The sequence below is a fragment of the Clupea harengus genome, chromosome 15 (assembly GCF_900700415.2).
Source record: "Clupea harengus chromosome 15, Ch_v2.0.2, whole genome shotgun sequence".
Lineage (NCBI taxonomy): Eukaryota > Metazoa > Chordata > Actinopteri > Clupeiformes > Clupeidae > Clupea > Clupea harengus.
The window spans coordinates 22,499,988-22,522,185 of NC_045166.1; the positions used below are offsets into that span (position 1 = coordinate 22,499,988).

At 43.8% G+C, this 22,198-nt stretch overlaps 1 protein-coding gene across 1 annotated transcript in view; it reads right to left on the minus strand.

The window, feature by feature from the left end:
• LOC105901285 (mannosyl-oligosaccharide 1,2-alpha-mannosidase IA-like) overlaps nt 1-22,198 on the minus strand; it is a 119,668-nt gene that overhangs the window by 89,550 nt on the left and 7,920 nt on the right. The window contains exon 2 of the mRNA XM_031581468.1: nt 1-61. This exon is cut by the window's left edge and continues 36 nt beyond it. Within this exon, the coding sequence (XP_031437328.1) occupies nt 1-61 (61 nt within the window). The remainder of the gene's footprint in view (nt 62-22,198) is intronic.

Sequence of the window (22,198 nt, forward strand, 5' to 3'; positions counted from 1 at the left end):
GCCGGAGCTCGTTGGAGCCCCAGGCGTAGCGCTTGTAATTGTCCCAGGCGAACGTCATCATCTGTTGGGGGAGGGGGAGGGAGAGACAAGGCCAAGAGAGGTTAGGGTCATTCAGCACGGCTTTTTCACACACGGTTCTGTTTCTCCATCGCCTCCCAACGCGATTGCGCTGGCAAAAAAGCAACAGTTGCAGGAACAATTACAGCTAATCAGATTAAGCTCTCTGCGTGCGAAGTCAATTACATAATTTGCCAGAACGACTCTCTCATTTGGGGTCCTGGTATAAGCTCATTGGACAGCTCCATCAATCACCGAAACACACAGTGACTGAAGCCCTATTTGTTTCTGCTAATTTAGGTGCGCAACCCCAGTATTGCGAGTTGTTCAAGGGAGCACATTCCATTGTGGAAAAATGTTTTGCATTGAGTATTGTGTCCAGGTAGAGGAACAATGACCATCAACTTGAGTGTTTCTGACAACCTAGATCGCTTGTCTTTTCCCCCAGCCAAACTGACTCAAGTCCAAGAGGGTTATAGGGTTTTTTTATTCCATGTATTTCAGAGACTAAAACTAATGCCAGACAAACAACCTGTAACGTTTGCTACGGTCAGTCCTCCATATGTTTTTCTGTCAACCATATGACATTGAAAAAAAAGAGAAAGTGGCATTGAACACCACTCAAATCATCAGTAGCCCGTCTCTCTATTATTCACACACACACACACACACACACACACACACACACACACACACACACACACACACACACACACACACACACGTCAGCTCGCCTGCCAATCTACAACTTCTGTTGGCATGTATTCTGGTTCCTCTAATCCTACTTTAAAGGGGGGAAAAATAAATCAATAGAGTCATGGTGGAGAAGCCCTTAAATGGAGATTACAAGATAAAGCCTCTCCCTTCCCCTCTGCCAGGGAGGGATTCCAGACGTCCACACACACACAAGGAATAAAAACAAAGAAGAAAGAAAACAACACATAGACGAAGCAAGAGGCACAGCAAAGAGCCAATCAATTTGGCTCATGTCCAAACTGATGAGATGCAAGCTCTGGGTCTCACATCCCAGTCTCAGTCCAAACAAACAAACAAATACTCACACACACACTCACACACTCACTAAAGCACTAGCAAATACAGGAGTGCTGGGATATAGAAATTGCATAACCTATGTGGTATGGCACAAAACAGAACAGAGCAAACACGACAAACTGAAACAAGAGCATTTCCAAAGGCCTGCATGCAGTGAGTCAGCAGTGGCCTTTTGCTTTTCTCAGCCGAGGCCAGCGGTCACTGATGGCCTGCAGCGAACTCTGTTTACTGGAGGATTAGATACACGGCATCGTGTGGGAGAGACTGGCTGTGCTTACGCCCGTTTCCCTTTCACACACACACACACACACACACAGAGAGAGACACACAGAGAGAGACACACAGACACAGACTAGGTTCTCAACCCCCCTGAAGGTTTAAGGATAGATGAAAGGTTTCTTTAGTTGTGTTTGGATGGTGGGGTTGTTTTCTTTCAATGTGGCTGCAAATTAATAATGATAATAATAATAATAATAATAATTTGGATTAATGAGGTGTTTCAAAGTCTATTAAGAAGCAGACCACTGAGCAAGGCAGGGGAGGAGAGCCAAAACTAAGCCAGAGATCATTCGCTCGGTTCATTAGCCTACTTTCTTTTTCCCTCTTTCAGAAGGTTTCACGGGCTTTGGACTTAGCTTTCAAGCAGTCTCGCTAAATTGAGCATTGACCAGAAAATGAACATCAATCCACTGTATAATTGGAATTTAAAAATAAGTGTTCACTAAATCACAGGCTTTCCTTGTGGTCCTCTATTGATAATTCTTATATCTTTCTTTCTCTCAAATTCAGCTGTGCTTTACTGCGATGACAAAATGTGCAGTTACAATGTGTTTGTGAGAAAAACAAAAAGGTAAAGCAGAATAGAAGAGGGAGAAATTTCTGGACTAAACACACACAAATACAACTATAACAACAAATCTAGACTATCTATGTGAAAGAATACCGCACCCTACACATGCATTGTGTGTGGTGTGTGGATAGCCCTTTTTAAACAGGGATCCCGCTAGATTACCATTAAGAAGGCCCATCATTAGTCCGCCTCCACTTTGTTTACATAAAACCAGACAGAGGAAGTGTGTGTGTGTGTGTGTGTGTGTGTGTGTGTGTGTGTGTGTGTGTGTGTGTGTGTGTGTTTTTTTTATATAGCATGCCCGCGTTCTGGAACCAGAGGCGTTTAACATAGCGGCCTGACCTACAATGGCGCGTTCGAGACTACTCGGATATTTCCAACTCTGAAAATTGCATTCTAACGGCCCTTGAAGTCAGTGCTCCACACGTCACAGCCCTGTTCTGCCATGCCGGCTCTCCCTTTTACACAGACGTCGATTCGTCCCTGTGACTACCTCTGCTGCCAGCTCCGAGGCGGAACAACAGTGACCCCTCATAGGGCCAATGATTTTCCGTTAAAAAAAAAAAGCATTTTCCGTTTCACATTTGGTGAATTCCGTTTTTTTTTCCGTTTCAGCTCATTTTGTTCACCCTGAGGTAGATTGATGGCTTAAAATGAGTGAATAATATGTGCCCTTCTTAGATTGTTGTTTGCCAGCCATCAACAGAACAGAAGACTAAACATTTTTTGTTTTAAATGCGATTGGGAAGACGAGCGCGTGAATGTGACTGAATGTGACTTCAGCGGAGGTGTGTGGGTCAACGGTTGAAAAGGGGGCGTGGCCGGAGCGGAGTTCAGGGCAGACGTGACATTTTCTCAGTGGTTTTGTTCTTTAATTAATGTTTGTTCATCGTTGCAATCGTTGTTGTGTTTATTTGAAAGAAATATAGCCTTACAGCCCAAAATACAGGGGAATTTGGGCGATTTGTATGAACAAAATGATGTTTCCGTTTCAAAGGTGCAATTTCGTTTCAAAGTGTTCATTCCGCGAATTCCGTCCGTTTTCCGTTATCGCGGAAAATCATTGGCCCTACCCTCATTCCAGGTTTGTACCTTTTATACAGAACGGCAAGGCGGAATGAAGGCACAATATTCTTGAACAGGCTGTATTAAAAGCCCGTGTGTGTGTGTGTGTGTGTGTGTGTGTGTGTGTGCGTGCGTGCGCGCGCGTGTGCAAAGAAACACACAGACAGAGTGGACGCAAAAAAAAGTGGAGGAATAAAGCAGGATGAATAGAGGGACACAAACAGAGGCAGAGGGCTGGGATGGATCATTCTCTATGCTTCACCTGATTAGTTTTATACAAACAGCGCAGGACGATGCCTGTCTGAGCAACATACTTAGTGAAAGCATAGAGAAACTAGGAGTGAGAGTGGAGTGAGAGGGAGGGAGAGAGAGAGGGGGGAGAGAGAGAGAGAGAGAGAGAGAATGAGAGAGGGAAAGAAAGAGCAGTGGCAGTGTCAAAACATTAGCTCTCAGCTGTGTCTGGCTCTTTGTAATGCAGCTCTGTGTACAGCGCTTCCTCTCCCTCCGGCTCTTCCTCTCTCTCCCTCTCTCCCTCTCTCCACTTCTCTGTCTACCTCGGTTTATCCCCCCCCCCCTTCTTCACTCCCTCCTCTCCATCTTTATCCTCCTCTCTAACTCTCTCCCCTACTCTTTTTATTCTCTTCCCCTTTCAATCTCTCTCCCTTCTTTATCCATCTCCATCTCGATCCCCTCCTCTTCTCTTTCTACCACTCTCTCTATCCCAACCGTTCTTCTTCGCCTCTTCATCTCCCCCCTCTTCATCACCACCCTCTCCCAACCTCTATTACGCCCCCTCCATCATCTTCTTCATTCGCTCTTCTCTTTCTCTCCCCCCCCCCCCCCCCCCCCCCCAGTCTCCCTCTCCCCCCTGCAGTGGTCCGTGTGTTTGTGTGGAATCATTAGTGGCTCTGTGCGCTAGGGCTTCTCCTGTCTGCCGGATGGTCGGCTCCACTCAAATTACATTAGCCAGCAGCCAACTCTGTCTCTACACTACAGCAACCTGGAGCTCAGCCAGGCACAGACTAATCGCACACACTGTGTGAGAGCAAGTGCGTGCTCACACACACACACACACACACACACACACACACACACACACACACACACACACACACACACACACACACACACACACACACACACACACACACACACACACACACACACACACACACACACACACACACACACGAACGTGGGTGCATACAAACTCATAACCAGTGGCGAAACACACATAGGTACATGGAGATAATTTCCAAACACTGTTAATGACTTAAGAATATATTAATCAAGTGCCTTATATTATTAATTACCTTATATGAATCATGTACTTAAGAAAGCAGGAACATGGCTTTTCTGTGTGCGTGTGTAACTTAGATTATTAGGTGCCACTTAGTCTGCATATGTACAAGAGCATGTTTAGACCAGAGGTGATAAGAAGGGTCGAACTGTGCTTCTTCCAACCTTGCAAAACTTCCATCCTTGCCTCGGACGTCAGAAATCCACCACGTGGTTATCCCTGCTGAACGCTCAACTTCTGTCTAGATATAAACCTTGTGCGATGTGTTTATGATTGCTTCACTTTCAGCCTTGTGCTGGGAGTGAGCCAGATTGCAATTGTTGTTTGTCTAATAAATATACTTGTATGCAGCTCCGGAGTCCTGAGGTAACTAGGGTGAATTTTCACCTATCAGTACATGCCACCTAATAAACATGAACAGAACCACACAAACAGACAGATATACACACTCTTGGCCACAAACACACAGACAGACAGATGTGTTAGTCACATGCACATATATTCCCAATCCACAGACACTCACACTCACCTTTTAAACAAACAGTACAGACCCACATACACAAACACATACATTCCCTCCCGTACAAGTACAGAAGCAAACACACATGCACACAGACTCACGCAGACAAAACAAGCCCCAGACGCAGCCATGCAAAGACCCCCACAGTGCTGGCTAACTAACAGCTTTGAGGAGGCAGGGAGAGTGAAAGGAAAGCCACAGAGAGATGGAGCAAAGGAGAGCAAGAAAAAGAAAGAGAGAAAAAGAAAGAGGGTGAAAGAGAAAACTGACTAAAGCCAGACAGCCTCGCTCTCCCTCCTGGCGAGAGCTCTGTTCTACCTTTAGGTCTAATGGGGCTCCTGGATGGAGACAATAACCAGGGGGGGGGGGGGGGGAGAGAGAGAGAGAGAGAGAGAGAGATTGAAAAAGAGAGTGAGTGAGGAGGAAGAGAGTGAAGAAAGAATGGGACCTGCTGAAAAACCAGAAAGAGAAAAAGAAAGAGACAGAGTGATGGAGGAAAAAGAGAGAGCGAGAGAATGTAAGCGGGGGGGGCACAAGGCCTGAGTAATGATTTGCATTCAGCGTCTCCAACGTTTGTTTGTTGCACAAAACCCAGCTGGCAGCCCTTTCTGTGGAACAAGGTCACCTGTGTCTCAGGACTCAGCACCCCCATCAGCAGACCTTTCCACTGACAAAGGCCCCATGACAGACACGCTCATTCAGAGCAGAGCTTTTAGCTCTTGCTGTCGGAGCAACAGATCAGGCCTCAACACCATACAGAGCTGAAGTTCAAGATGCCTTTAAAAGTTGACTTTTTTGGAACAATAACAACTTGGTGGACTTTAGCTACCCTGCCTTAATGTATGACATACTGAAATCACAAGTGCGTGTGTGTGTGTGTGTGAAACTAGTCTTGACATCCTTGAGGTCCAGCTCCCTGTCAAATCCCAGGTGATTCAATGAAACAGAACAAAGCAAGAGGGTGGCCGCTAGGGATGGGCATAATTAATCGACGATCGATTAATTGATCATTAAGAATTTCCTCGATGAAATTATTTTTTCATCGATTAAAACTAATGCATGTTCTGTTGCGTAGTGTGCGTGTAATTTATTTATTTTAGGGCTGTCAAAGTTAACGCGTTATTCTATGAGATTATTGTGGCCGAGATTAATGCAATACAATATTTGAACGCAACTTTGTTTACTTCCGGTGCGCGTTGACCCATGGCACGAAACTGCCGCGTGTCTGCAGTCAGTTAGATAGAAGAGACCGAGACGGTAGTTGAAGATGGAGAGAGCTGAGGGATTGTTGGGCGGAAAGTTTCTGTTTAAGAGGCAAAATGACAGAACAATCGACAAAACTAAAGTTGTATGTAGCATTTGTCAAGCTGAATGTAGCTATCACAGAAGCAGCTCGTCTTTAAGTTATCACCCTAATGCAAAGCACCCGACAGAAAGCAGTCCCAGGTTAGATGGTCGCCAACCCACACTCTACGACTTCTCTAGGAAATTAACTAGACCAGTCCGTGAAAAGGTTACCAAGGCTGTAGCAGTTTAGGTTGCCGGTGACTGCCGGCCCATCAACATAGTTGAAGACGGTGGGCTGACTGAGGTGATTCGAATTGCTTCAGGGGACAATTCTTACGATTTACCGTCGAGGGGCACCATTGTGTCTCGCATACATTCCTTGTATGACGGCGAGAGAGCACGAAAAAAATACAATTAAACAACAGTGTCTAAAATACACGCTGTCTGAAGTGATTACTCGTTAATTTATAAGATTTAGTCTTTAGAAGAAAACAAACTTTTAATCACGATGAATCTAGATGAATGAATTTCAAAATGTGAGATTAATTAGTTAGAGAGAAAAAAAAAGTTGTGTTTATGAGCACCGGCTTCTAGCTGTCGGCTCCGCTGCTTAAGAGTACAGCAGCGCATATTTTCAAGTGTAACCATTGAACGGATCCCGTTTAACTGCCACAAGAGTTGTCCATCTTGTAAGTTTAACTGCAACAAGAGTTGTTCATCTTGTAATAAAGATCTCAATGAGGAAACACGCTGTGTTTTTTCTATTTTCACTGCATTTTAATATAGCCTATAAATAGTGAATTTTAATATAAAAATATTAATGATTAATCGAAAATCGATCGTTAATTCTCCCGACGATCGATTAAGACAATTTAATCGAATGCCCATCCCTAGTGGCCGCACTCTTGGCCTCATTAACAAAAACAAGCTCTTGACAGCTCAGACAGACCCCTTATTTGTCATGGCCCATGGCTTTGGTAGCGACATGGGCACTGTTGCAGGTGGTTGACGCCAAACAGAGGTCTGCTGCCCCCTCCAACCACGAACATCTCCAACCAGCTCATGAATGAACTGCTGTATCCCCCCCCTGACTCTGCACTCTGGCTGTCCTGCAATGGTTTTCTGTTGTATAGATAGAACCATTCAGTGTCTTTGAAAATCACCACATTAATGAAGTGGACTGTTAGTACTTGATCAAAGCTCTTGAGTATCTCCGTAAACTGTTAGCGGTGGGAATCGGATGTGTATTGTGCCGGTTCCGGGAAAGGAATTTTAATCCCTCTACTGATCCGCGCCAGAACCAAAACTCCTGTCTGTCTGTCTGCACGGCGTTCTAACAATGCCATTTCCGGAAGACCCTACGACATGGGACCGAGGCGTTCCGAGAGGGTTCAGATTACCGTGGCGACAAGTGTCGCTCCTCCAGGGGTGCTATGACAGGCCTGAATTGACCCCATCACCACGGTAACCTGAGGCGAGGAGAAACCACCAGCCCAACAATGGCAGAGGCGGGAGTATAAAAGGGACAGAGCAGGGCAAGGCAAGGCAAGGCAAGTTTAATTATATAGCACAATTCATATTGGTAATTCAAACTGCTTTACAAATGAGCAGATAGAAGAACATTAGAAAAAAAGACAAAAAGGCAGCGAAAGGGAGGAGGAAAGATGGATCTCTCTGCGACCAAAATGGATGCATGTGCGACCATTTTTTGAGAGTGTGTGAGTAAAAATTTCACGTGGTCGCATTGGTCTCTGTGCATGGTGAACACTAGGCGGTTTTGGTGCCGCACTTGGTTAACCATTGCGGGTGAAAGTAGAAGGCTAGTAGTACTTTTTCTTCTTCACTGGGTCAGTCAGATTAAACTGGGAAATGAACATTGAATCTAAATGATTTAGATGCGTCAAGCACACATGACTGTAGGTCAGTGTCAGGTGCCAGTGATGTGGGAGTCAATATTTAATAGTTAGTAAGACATTAAATTCCTTCAACTGCCAAATCCAAATTAAATAAAAGATTCTTCTCCAATTTTCCACAAAACAAAAATTGCACTATGCAGCCTTTGCATGCAAGAAAAGATGCGTGGAAACAGTCCGCATTCTTCAAACTTGTTTTGATGGAGAAGAACCTGGGCTTAGCCCCTGATGGTTCACAGCCCAGCCAACACCCCTGTGCCGTACCAAGAAAAAAGGGTGCAACCAAATCATGTGCTGGTGCGACCAACTGAGAAAGAGTGGAAAAGTTAGTCTGGAGCCCTGCAAAGGGGTCTCACTTCGATTATTTTAGAGAGCTGCCCTCTCCATCCAGCCTTAGGATAGATCCTGCTTTGGGGTGGTAGAGAAGGAACAGAGATGAAGCCATAAAGATGGAGACAGAGTGTGGGGGAGAGAGAGGACACAGGGGAGAGCTCTCGCTCCTCTTCTAAAAAGATCTCACTTTCTAAGGCCTCCTTTTCTTTGAAGGAGGTCTCTGCAGACACCCACACAGGCAGAGAGAGAGAGAGAGAACAAGAAACGGTAACGGAAAGTAATTTGGGAACCTTCACCACAAGCACCATTCCCTATACACCTGGCAGCACTCTGAGTGAGTGAGTGAGTGAGTGAAAGTGTGTGTGTGTGTGTGTGCGTGCGTGCGTGTGTGCACTTCGGAGTTGCTTGAAGCTAGCTAGACGAGCTAGAATCAGTAGTGAAGTAATTACCGAACTGAAACAAATTTTCCCCCCTATCTCCTGTGTGTGAGTGTGAGTGTGCGTGTGAGTGTGCGTGGGTATGTGAGTGTGTGTGGGTATGTGAGTGTGTGTGGGTATGTGAGTGTGTGTGGGTATGTGTGTGCACTTCGGAGTTGCTCGAAGCTAGCTAGACGAGCTAGAATCAGTAGTGAAGTAATTACCGAACTGAAACTAATTTTTCCCCCTCTCTCCTGTGTGTGTGTGTGTGAGTGAGTGTGCGTGTGAGTGTGTGTGGGTATGTGTGTGCGAGTTCATCAGATGACTGCCTGCCGTGACGACACACACTCTGTGCCTGCCATCACCTCCTGTTCTGCAATCCTGCTACCAGAAATGTCTTCCCCTCTGTTTCTCTCTCTCTCTCTCTCTTTCTCTCTCTCTCTCTCGTGTGTGCACTCGCTCTCTTTCTTTCTAATTACCATTTAATCTGCTCCTTTCTTTCACTGTGACTGCTGACTGATGGAGTACATTCTCACATCTCTGCTGGAAGCCGAGTCCCTGCAGGCGACTGTCAGAGTCTGTGTATATAAGTGTGTGTATAGGTGTGTGTGTGTGTGTGTGTGTGTGTGTGTGTGTGTGTGTGTGTGTGTGTGTGTGTGTGTGTACACACATTAGATTAGAAGTGTATAGAAAAGGAAAAAAATAAACAGAAAGTCATAGAAGAAGTCATTGCGGCACACACACACACACACAGAGAGAGAGAGAGAGATTCAATACAAAATGATGCCATTATTATGCCATTTTACCATTAAATAAAATCAACACCTTCAATTTACTCTCTCCCTTCCCTCGCCAGAGACTGTCCCGCTATCTTTCAGTGGAGAGACAGATTAAAGCTGTGATCACCAAGAGTGACTAAGCTACTAGCACTGCTTCTTAGAAAGGATTTTGCTGTAGCAGTATAGCAGCAGAGGAATGTACACAGCTGAACCTTAAAGGAACAATATGTAACACTGACAGCAAGCCTTTAAAATGGGTGCTGCAGTCCAAACTCAAAATATTGGAGAGCGGTGTATCCCCTCGCCCCCTCCTTTCCAGATTTGAAGCTTACGCAGGTTGCCAGGATAAGGACACTGAACCAACAATGGCAAGCAAAGACAAAATCATACACTGCAAGTTGATCAGCTAATGTATACGTTTGCAATGTTTTTGTTGTTTGCAAATTATAAACCTTTTTTTATAGGGGTGGGAATCTCTTGGCACCTCACGATTCGATTCCGATTCAGAGGTCGATTCTAAACCGATTATTGATTCTAACCCGATTATCGATTATCAATTCTAAACCGATAAAACGATTATCGATGCATCGCGATTTTTAAAACATTTGAGTTTGCTACTCAGTCTCAAATCACTTCCTACTTTGTGTTTGATAATTAAAGAAAATCAACAGATGAATTACCTTCTCTATTTTCTTAGAGAAAAAGTTTTTCCTTGTCACAATTATGACTTTCTATGAACAATGCAATAATCGATGCAGCTTGCATTTCAACACAAAATGAAATTTAAAAAATTTTTCCCACCCCTACTTTTTTATAAGGTTACCCCTGTCAATGTTAGCTAGATGCATGGTTGTCTATGTAAAGCTAAGCCCATTATCCCCAAAAACAAATGCCCACTGCTCCGAAAATAAACACTCTGGAGTTGGAGTTGATAACATATTGTTCAATTCAACAGATAACAGATAACATATAAATCATTTCACATTTATTTTCGGATGTTCCTCCTTGTTACAACCCTATGCAGATGTCAGTTCTGAAGTACCCTCAGCGGTGTCAAGTGAAGCCAGTGAGGGCTGGTCAGGTGTTGCTGATAAGAGAGGCAGAGGGCGGAGAGGACCAGCTAGAAAGTGTTCCACTTAATGGGCAGCCAATACTGAACAGTACACACTACACAGGACATAAAGTGATGCTTCTTCCACTGCCTCTGACTAGGGGTGGAGGTGCTTGGACCCTCATAGCTAAAGAGAATATGTCATAATCAACCAATGCACACAGAAAAATTGTCCATCATTGGGCATCAATAGGCAAGAGTAACGTTACTCAATTTGGATGTCAGTATTTTTTGAATGTATAGAGTAAATCACTTTCATAGATGGAGTCAATTTAGAATCAAACTTCCCGTTTCTGTCGTATATTTCTGTAATGCTGGTTGCTGCCGAGGGAGTAAACGGCTGTGGCCTGTCCTCTCCTCTGGTTTCACTAATAGTAGTTAATGTTAGCGTTTGTTAGCATGACCATGTTAACCAGCACTAGTCGGGATCACCTCACCGTCTGTGTCAACCTAAGCTAACCTTAAATACTTTTTCATATGCATCTCCAATACCTGCATTTTACTATGTCTCTGGTCATGGAGCTTTTTAGAAGAATGTGGAGGCTTTTGATCGAGTTAATTTGCTTGCTTCCATGGCTGCAGCACGCTGTATTTGCCTGCCAACTTGTTTCATATCTGGCAACCCTGGGTGACGAAATGGTACCGGGGAAATGGGCGGTAGCACACAGGCCAAAACACAAACAGATGTTACGCTCCAGAACACAAATTTCAAAGGAGACCATACTGGCTGTAGCATTGTCAGAGAAGCCAGTATGTCAACGGAATGCGATGTTTCCTTAATCTCTGATGACATATCAAGGTCATTTTAAGATTTAGTACAGTAAATGTATTACATTAATGTTTACTGACTTTACTACAGACCTTAATTCAAGTCTCAGTCTTTAGGAGGGAAGAAAAGGACCCAAATCAACACACAAACAACCTGCCTGTAACAGATTCCACTCCCACAAGCCTTTCTTCCCTTTCCTAAATATGGACGTGTGCACGTGCTGTTGCCTTGTACAGACTTCAAATGAGTTCCGTAAAGACCACAATTAGACCAGCTAACCTGACATGCACACAGTAAGTGATGCCTTCACAGTATCCCCCAACCCAAATTACACACACACACACACACACACACACACACACACACACGTGAAAAGGGACGTGAAAAGCAGTCTGAACCCACAATTAGGTGGCTTGTTTTTTTAGCGTGTTTAACTGTGCTTGTCGTTTTCAGTATCCGAAACACAGTCATTCAGTACTACGCCTTTAAGAGACAAGTGGTAGGTTAGATATGATCAATGCAATTACCTGAGAGCAACATAAGTAGTCGGCAGACTGCTCCACCTACACAGGTAATTGCAGACCAGCTAAGTGATGCAGCCATTGGACAACTACAAGCCATGGTTTTACAGTAATATGAGCAAATGCATGGATTTTAAAAGTACGAGTATAAGGCTAAAGAAGTCATCAGACAGGATACAGCGGTTTGAAAAAATATGGCATGTCTTTCCTGTTTCTGCCCTTCTTAGTTCAAGAGTCCTTTAAAAAACAGGCAGAGTTTTGTGTTATCAGCATCCTATTAGTCAGAGAGAGGATTTCCTGCATTTTTCACAGGGAAGCATGTTTGTGTGTGTGTGTGTGTGTGTGTGTGTGTGTGTGTGTGTGTGTGTGTGTGTGTGTGTGTGTGTGTGTGTGTGTGTGTAGAGACAGTCCAGTGATTTAATTCCAGATGCAAGAGATGCAGCAGAAGAAAGAGAGAAGGAGGAAGGAGAAGCATGGAAATGATGAGCCAGCATGGAGGGAGAGTATGATAGAAAGAGAGAGAGAGCATGGAGGGAGAGTGAGAGAGATAGAGATAGATAGGGGTGGGAAAAAAAAAAATTCCGATTTCTCTCGATTCTCTCTAGAACGATTCTGTCTCGATTCAGAAAAGTTCATAATCGATTTTTTTATAAAAATAAATAAATAAAATATTTTTATTTTTATTTTTAAAAATTTTACACATCCATTTTGTGTTGAAATGCAAGCTGCATCGATTATTGCATTGTTAATTGAAAGTCATAATTGTGACAAGGAAAAGCTTTTTCTCTAATAAAAAATAGAGAAGGTAATTCATCTGTTGATTATCAAACACAAGTAGGAAGTGATTTGAGACTCTGAGTAGCAAACTCAAATGTTTTAAAAATCGACATGCATCGATAATCGTTTTATCGGTTTAGAATTGATAATCGATAATCGGTTTAGAATCGATAATCGGTTTAGAATCGAATCGTTGACCACTGAATCGGAATCGAATCGAATCGTGAGGTGCCAAGAGATTCCCACCCCTAGAGATAGAGATAGAGATAGAGATAGAGATAGAGATAGATCAGTCTGGCATCCATATGACCGCAGAGGTGACTGTACAAACACACCGGTGCCGCCATTAAAGCACCTCATGCTCCCTGTGAGGGGAAACAAACAACAGGCCACCACTGACGGAGAAAAAGCAGGATATGAAGGAGAGACGGAGAAAAAAAAAAAATCATGGGGTACAACCGCAGACACATGAGCAGAGAGTCAAATGAACTTTACTGAAAAATGACGATAGGAAAAAAACCTAAACAGACGACTAAAAACTGCACAAAACAAGCCTCACCCTGTTGAGCCCAGCTCTACTTCTTTTGACATCAGCCGAGAGACACAGCATGAGGGGAAGGGGTCTCACAGGTCACATTTTTTAACAGAATTCCTTTTTAAAGGTAACCTGTTCTTTGGGTGTTAGACAGCTTCACTTGATATTAGATCTTTACAACTGTGTGAACCTGTGCATTTAAAAACAGTAGGCTAGCAGTTGTGGTTTAGCATTTGGCAGATGCTTGCTCCCACCTCTCCTGGAAAGCACGACTACCAACCAAGTCGGGTTTCTGAACGCAGGTGGATGCTACAGAGGTCACCATGGCAACACTTTATGACATGGTCAGAACCATTTGCATTGCAGGTGCAAAGTGGGGATCTAATTTGCACAGCCCTCGTTTGGTAACTTGTCTATGACTTGTCTCCTAGTGCTTGTTGCTTGTTTTAAGACAACACCATTAAAACACATCATTATCAGAGAAGACAGGGAAATGAGAGGCAGAGACAGAGTGGAAAAAAAGAAAGAGATAAAAGTGGGAGAGTTAAGTGTGTGTGTGTGTGTGTGTGTGTGTGTGTGTGTGTGTGTGTGTGTGTGTGTGTGTGTGTGTGTGTGTGTGTGTGTGTGTCTAAAAAAAAAGGAGTGTTGTTAGAGCACTGCTTTTTAGAGGAGCATAATTGGAGGGCCCACAGAGGAGTCTGAAGCAGCCGTTTGATGAGCGTCCAACCTGAGGTACGACCTCTGAGACACAATAAACAAAACCTGCCCTGAGACCAACTCACATAAACACACGGAGAGGGAGAGACAAACAGCACCGTGATGGGAATAAGAGTTCATGGTCATCCTACATCCAGTGAAGAATACATATGTCCTGGGCAAAAGCAATTAGAGAAGGTCTGACTACTAGGCTATACATTGATCATTGACAACCCAAGCACTACAATAACCATAATGCAAGGGAGCTGAATGTTTGGCTTGATTACCCATCTATAGCCTTTCAACCCGATTTGAGAGCAGGAAGCAGGTGGCTTTCCCGTCATGCTCGGTCATGCTGGTCACGCTGCCTAAACTGCCTCTTTTCCAAAAAGCAGAGCTTATTTTTAGCGTCACCTCTTTTGCATTCAGTTGGTGTGCAGGTGAATTATGTAACTAGTCATTACATAACGAGAACCTCTTATGTTTTCAGGTTTCTCTTTTCTCTCAGGTTTTCAACACCAAAACGCGCATGATAACAGACTACAACACACAACTCTGGTTGATGAACTTGCTCAAATCAATAAAGTTACCTTAAGATTCTACCAAATTGTTTATATCCCCTAACGGAGATCCTTTAACCCCGTCTGATTGTAAATGGCAATCTTCTGGGGTAGTTGACGGAGCCTGGGGTTTGTTTAGTGATTGATCTATCAGCTTTCACAAGCACATCATACTGACCAACCAGATCATTAATGCCAAATACTCTGGCAATACTGCAATCTTCAGGGACTCTACTTGCATCACTCTACTTCAACCACATACGTTAACCATTCGCCTACAATTATTTGTATCTTTACAGTTTTCCCACTGCAAAATAGCTCAGAAGGGAGCCATTTCTCTCAAAATGTCAAACCAAAATATCTGCATAGAAGCAGCCAGTTGTCCAGTCAGGAAGGGACTTTGACGTGCGCTCAATCGCTATTGGAAACTGAACTTGTATGTTCTGTGTCGGATGGCAGACACTAAAGTGAGTTATAACATTAACTTTATGGTTAATACAGCTCACAAAGCAGTTCACTTAGGCACCAGCAACAGGTCGAGAAGCTAACTGTTAGCTAGTGAAGCTAACCTTGTTCGTCAGCCAACTTCACTCTAGAGCTGCACCTTTCTAAATGAAAATACTTCTCAAAGAGAAGTTGCCAGCAACTACCAACTGTTAAGATGGTTCCCTAAACTTGATATCGATAGGATAGTTCATGAGCCCTCGTATCCCATGTTGTGTTTACCTGATACATTAATGGGATTTGTATGTGAGAGAAAGAAAGAAAGAGAGAAAGAAAGAAACAAACAAACAAACAAACAAACAAACAAACAGACACTCAGGCTCTACCTGGCAGATGTACTGTGTGCATTACTGACTTCCAGGTGAAAAAAAAAAAAAAAAGCATTCCCATGTATAGTCCCCACCCAAGTATTAACCACAGGACTGCAGAAATTCTATAAAAATCAATGTATAAACCACGGTTAATAGTTTGAAAATTACAGTACTGTGCGAAGCAGCCAACCCAGCTAGCCACCGCTATCTAGATACACATTAGCTGAAGTGAATAGGAGCATGAGGTACATAATAAGCGTGCCTTACATGAACGTACAACCAACTAATTACAGTCACAGTCACAGTCACAGTCACAGTCTCAGTGCTGTGGGTGTGTGCCCTTCCGCCGCATTCACCCTGGTTCTGAATGCAACTCTATCTGTCCATAACTCACAATGCATGACAAATAGCCAATACAATACAGCTAACAAATGATAAAACGCTCAGTATAAAAAGACAGTTATAAAACATATTATGCTAATTGTAATTGAAACAGACTCAATTCACCACTAATTTAGCAGTACACTCATCCTGAACAGCAGTGATTGCCATATACAGTGGTGCAAAAACATTGCTTTCTCTCATTCACCATCTCACTCTGTCTGATGCTCTGAGCACAAAGCCTGAGCACCCCCCCCCATCTCTATTCACCCAGGATCTTTGATGTGCCGTGAAATCAGCAGCTTTTGTACACTGATGGGTACCTAATTAGGACATAAATATGTTTTAATATGCTCTCGTCTTTGTTGCAAACGGAAACCTAGGGGACCAGCGAGGAGGGGGAGAGAGAGCGTGTTCAGTCAGTCCTGTAACGGTGGAAAGAGAGAAAGAGAGAGAGAGCAGTGATTTGGTATTGCATCTGTGCTATCTGCAGATCTCTGATACTGGAGAACCTGTCCATGCACCAAGGCTTCAATGGCACACTGAGCAACATGTAGATCTAAGGGAACGAACCACTCAAAACTTGGCTCAACAACGTGAATCTTGGCTACATGAGCTGTTCAGCTGTCATCTCAGCACGATGGTTGGGTTTCCTCCTTCCAATCCTCCGAGATCAAAACAATGACTGCCTCCCCGCTCCAGCTTATCAGCCCAACCTCCCGTACACACCCCCCAGTCATCCTGAAGCGGTCGGGGCCAAAGCACTTTACGCGTCCACCTGATACTTCCCACAGGGTCTGAACAACTGCTATGCTATCTGTCCATCACAGAGACTTTATTCTTCTCCTGCTGCAGCCTTAATGCTATATACCATGCCACATTTAAGCTAAATGCTAAGTTAGATTGGCGTTAAGGTTAGGGTCATGTTTTCCTAAGCGGTTTAAGTCGGTAAGCCGCAGTGTGAAGACGCTAAAACACTAATTACTCGATTCCCTTCTATTGCCGAACGTGAGAATTAGGGCGTGCAGGCGTGCGGGGTAATTTCACCGTGGCCGTATTCCCTCATGGGGAACGTTGTTGCTCTGAGCACTCCACAATGGAGATGAGATCTGCGCAGCGTGTTAATAGCGGCCGTGGATGGTTAACCCCTCCCCCATTCTGGAAAATCAATCACTGAAGACAGCAGGGCAGGCAGATCTACTCAGCTAAGATGATTACAGAGCACCTTTGAAAAGAAAGGCTGACAGAGCGAGGGAGGGAGAGGGGGGGGGGGGGGGGGGGGGGGGGGAGTGGGATGGAGGAGGGGGAAATCCTCTAACTGTGGCAGCATTACATCAATGGGATCTAATCGAGGACAGTAAGAGAAGCAGTGCCCTATATTCTGTCATTCGTTAATCAAAAAATAGGACGTTATGAGTGAAGGGGCTGAGATAGACAGATAAAAGAGGGTAGTGTTTAGAGGTTTACTGTCCCCAAAGCCAGAGGGATGTCTGGTTAGCAGCTCGTCTCGACATGATAGTGGAGATTCATGGAGAATTCTTTCATGGAGAAGCAAGGCAGGCAGAAGTTCTGTTCTCAATGACCAAACTGAGAGGTGGTGATGTCCAAAGACCTGGCATGTGGCAACACCACCATAACAACTAATGCTACAGTCATTACAATCATAAGTGATGGCACTCACGAATGTACAGGAAACAGAGTGGCTTGTGAAGATAAAGCTAAAAGCCATAAAGTTTGAAGTAATTTACATATAATAATATAATTAGATATCACACACACACACACACACACCCTTACAGGAGGACATCTGGCCAGATCAAACAGCAGTATGGCAACCTGAAGCTTCAGATAGAGAATTTAGGCTATTTAAAGTCTGACTGCAGGTCTATGGAGAGTAGAGCTACTTAGTGATTGATTGAATGAATGAATGAATGAATGAATAACAGTCACACTGTATCAATGTGACCATTCCCCTAAGGGTGGGCCTGTGCTGAAGCATGTCATTAGACTCAAGCATGAGGAGCAAAGGAAGCCCCCACCACCATCCTCTCCTCTCAATGCACAGATGATGGGGTATCATTGACTGATGAGCAAAGATCACAGTTAATAAACTGGTGTGCCAAAGAAGACTATGGAAATCAGTTTTTTTTTCGAAATCATAGGGCACTACTATTGTACAATCGCTCACTCATTGGGTCTGTTTGCATACCCTTTGGGACGTGTGTGTGTGTGTGTGTGTGTGTGTGATTTTGCATTTCTAAATGTGTGGATCAATGTAGTACATTGTTCAGTTCCAGAAACTGTTCTTCTGTTCTAGAATCAGTAGATTGTAGCCCCACATTCTCATTCATATTGCCTCTCAGCAGAGCACTCCTGTTCTAGAATAAGTACACTGTAGCCATTCATTAGTTCTTGGAGCTAGTGTTTGTTTTCAATTACAAAACCCTATATCCTATTGAGCTAACATCAAACATTAGTCAAATATATTAATTTATACACTGAAAAGAAAAACCCTCTTTGTCTAGTTCAGAGTTGAAATATATGGAATGTCCGAGGTGTCATTAACTACTAAAAGGATGAACTGACAATGACTATTTGGCATTACCACAAACTGGGACTTAAGATAAAAGGACTGTATAAAACGTCATGATTTTTTTGTTCCCATGAAAAGTTGACACAAGAAGCAAAAGTATCAAACTTAAAAAAAAAAAAACTTCAAGTATCAAACATGGAGCACTCACTGGGAACTCACAAGTAAAGCAAACTATTTCAATTTAAAGATCAAGCAAATTGTCTATCTATCTTTTTTCTTCTTCTTGGCTAAAATAAAGCATAACAACATTAAATATTTAGTGGCAGAGCGGTCTGAAAAAACAACACTTCCCCCAAAACACTTAACACTTAAATCCCTCTTTTATCGTGTGAAGAAATACATTTTTCATCTAAAAATTTCGGTTGATGAAAATCTTGAAGAGGAAAAATAAGCTTGCAGAGGAAAAGGAAACCATAAAAAATGAATCAGATTTGTACCCTCCGACAGGGAACGGAGCTATCAAAAAACTCTCTCAAAACAAGTGTGTTTTCAGTTATGCATAGAGTACTGCATCAATGACTAAATGAGCCGTTAGAACCGCCTCCATTAAAAACAGAACACACGGGCATCAATCTACAGGCTTCCTTCCAGGTCACCCTCAGAAAATCTTACTGGATGGAGGGCTCTTTACCACGAGATTAATTAATCTACTGAAGATGAATCCCACTGGCCGCTAGAATGCCGAGCCAAGCACTGCAGATTTACAGATATTGTTCCTCAACTGTGTTTAAATTTCCTAGGCTGTAAGATGTCTTCCAGAGTAAAAAAAAAAAAAAAAAAAAAAAAAAAAATCAAATATTGACTCTAAAATATCAAAAGAAAACAAACATATAGCCTACCGACAAATTATGGAATGAACTTGCATGTGCTAATTGCTTTTACACTTGATTATTGGCCTATTCAATAACCAGAGCCTACATTGCCTTATTTAGTAACAGTAACTGAGAGGGATGTTCTAGTGAGTCTGAACTGATGGTGAGAAATTTTTGTCTTGTTTAAAGGCGGAGGCCCCACCCATGTACATTCAGAACGTCTGAAAATGTATATGCCAACTTGGGAACGGTGTCCATTTTAACAGCGCCCGAGGCTTCTTTTCATACAGGGTCTAAGGTGAAATGAATACCTTACGGGACGAGAGACGCCCAGAACACAGCAAAAGCTCTCACGCAGGCAAACACACACACACACACTAAACACGCACCCACACCCACAGACACATACCCATACGCATACACATACAGAGATCATAAAGCGCCTCAGTTCAGTGGAAGCCCAACGGGCCCCACGGAAATAGCTGGACCACATGTTACCCACCATCAGAGCGTTTATCTTCATGCTGCTTATTTCCTTTCATCCCACCCCCCATCCCCCATCCCCCCTGGCTTTGAGGCTGAGAGCAATTTGTGGGATGCATCAACCCCACAGACCCCCATCCTCTTACACCATCACCATGCTTTACAAGAGGTAGATGTCTCTGAGCACACCACTTAAGACTGCGTACTATGGAGCCTTGCTCTGGCGCTGTGCAGCTTTGGAGTCAAATGTGTGTCGAGCAATCGAAGTGGACGAAACAACTCACGGCAGCAGAAACACAATGTTAAACCCTTGCGATTCTCAGCATCAGTGCAAGCAAGGAGACATAAAGCATGGCTTACGATTGTCTGGACACACAGCCGTTAACTGGCTACTCCCGCTAACTATGGATCGAGTAGCACATCTTTCAAATCTGTTGCCAGCCAGGAACCAAGCTGGTCTCTGATTAAATGGAACGCAGGAAGCTCCCAGAGAGGCCTATCCGACCAAGACATTTAATCTGAGATGATCTCAACGCTTCATTTCTATTGAACCGTCTTTCTTTCCAAGACATTTCCTTCATCCATCTCTCTCCGTCTTCTCTGTGTCTGTCCACTTTCCTCTCTAAAACAATCCCCCACACACAAACAACCCGGCTCCCACCACCATCACTTCCCAACACCACCAACTCCCCCATCCCTGTGCTTCTCTCCCTCGTTTGCTCTCTCTCTCCCTCCCTCTCTTGGGGCAAACAGGTCAGTGAGTGAGGGATCGCCTGTCTTCTGTTCTTCTTGCGTTGGGGGACATTTGGTATGCTGCACACAGCTCCCCCAGAGCCTCTCTGGCTGCTGTGAGGCGGAGCAGGAGAGAGGATTACAGTACCCGGGCGGTGCTCCATGAGACCAGAAAAAGAGTGGCAGGCTGCCACTGCCTCCAACAACCAGAGCTCCATGGAGGAAAGAGGAGGGTTAGGGAGAGACTGGAGACTTAACACGGTAGGCCAGGAATATCCAGATAAACTAGTCCAAGCACTCTGGCCAGGCTTAAGGAAGAACCAGCGAGGAAGACAGTGGCTTGGATTATCAGTTCCTTGGCCAAGGACCGAGAACTGTGTGAGGATCATCTGACCAGCAAATTATGGAATCCCTAACAAGTAAAAAGTGGTTTTTGCACCTTGAATGTATTTAGACTACAACATGAGGTCCAGGGTTTAGGTAAACAAAGGTTAATAATGCTCAATAAAAGCACAGTCTTTATAAGTCTTTGCTTTTGGCTCCAAACCTTGCACTTAACCAGCCATACAGCAATTCCCTCATTGTCAAGCCTAAGTCAAGGCTACAGTTTTAACTGAATTTCAGTTTCCCTAAGATTCATCCTTTAACTGCAAATAATTTCAGCACAGTGAAATGTGTTAGGACCACCTAACCCGAATCTAATGAAAACAAAACAGGCCTAAGCAATGTTGCAAGATGAAGGCTCACAGGTAATTCAAAGAGGGATTTATCCACAAGTCATACCTGTAAATCAGGCTACAGCTATTCACCAAGCACTGTTCCTGAAACCAAAGCAATACGCTCCCTTTCCAAACTCAAAAGGGCCTTTGCCTTATGCGAACTTGACCCTACATTCTATTCTATCATTACTGGACACACTGGGAATTCAGGTTTGACCCACTCAGTTGACAGAAGGGTAACTAATGAGTGTTCCTTGTGAAAGGGCAAATTGATATTTTGGCTTTAACCATTATCTCTATCTATCTATCTATCTATGCCCAAGGCTCTGAAAGGCGAAGCCATTCTTCATTTTGCTATAACAGGCCCATGGTATGAAAAGCTGAAGTGGCTGAGGCAAAACACATTTAAAAGCTCCAGCCACCAGTTAGTTCAGGGCCCCATGAGTATCTGAAAATTAATCCTGCAGGCAGTAGCTCTGTCTATTAAATGGTGTGCAATCCCCTTAATTCACACCAGAGATACAACAAAGACGGATCAATTCATAGCTTGATTAGCAGTTCCCACAAAATTAAGGGAGAACTCCTTGGACGGAAAATAAACAGCAACATTGATTTGAATTCGTGAAGTGGTGGAGTGAAGACATTTTAACACAATTAGGGAAAATGCAACACATCCCTCTTCACCAACAGGCTTTGAAGTTCAGTAGCAATCAAAGCCAACTTTGGCAAGAGAGATTCTGGCTAGTCGATGCTAATGCCTTTCCGCGCCAGAAGTTCATCATGCGTGTTGTCTTTGTGCTACTACATGTTGGCTTCTTCACACACCATTATCCTTAGGGGTGGGGTGGGTGGGGTTGAGGCAATAATCAATTAAGTCCAGGCTGTACAGCCCATCAGTGTAAACAGCTGTGTGATTGAAAGCCTAATCTTTCACCACCCTCCATAACAGGCTAGCACAACTCCAATACTGAATGGTCCCAATGTAAAGCTAATCAGATCTGACCTTCTGACCTGATCTGACACTCCTGAGACTTTTTTTTTTTTTGAAGTTTAGCTCTCTCACACTGTGTCTATAGGCCTCTTACAAAACATGCCCCCAAGTCACCATCCTAATATAGAAA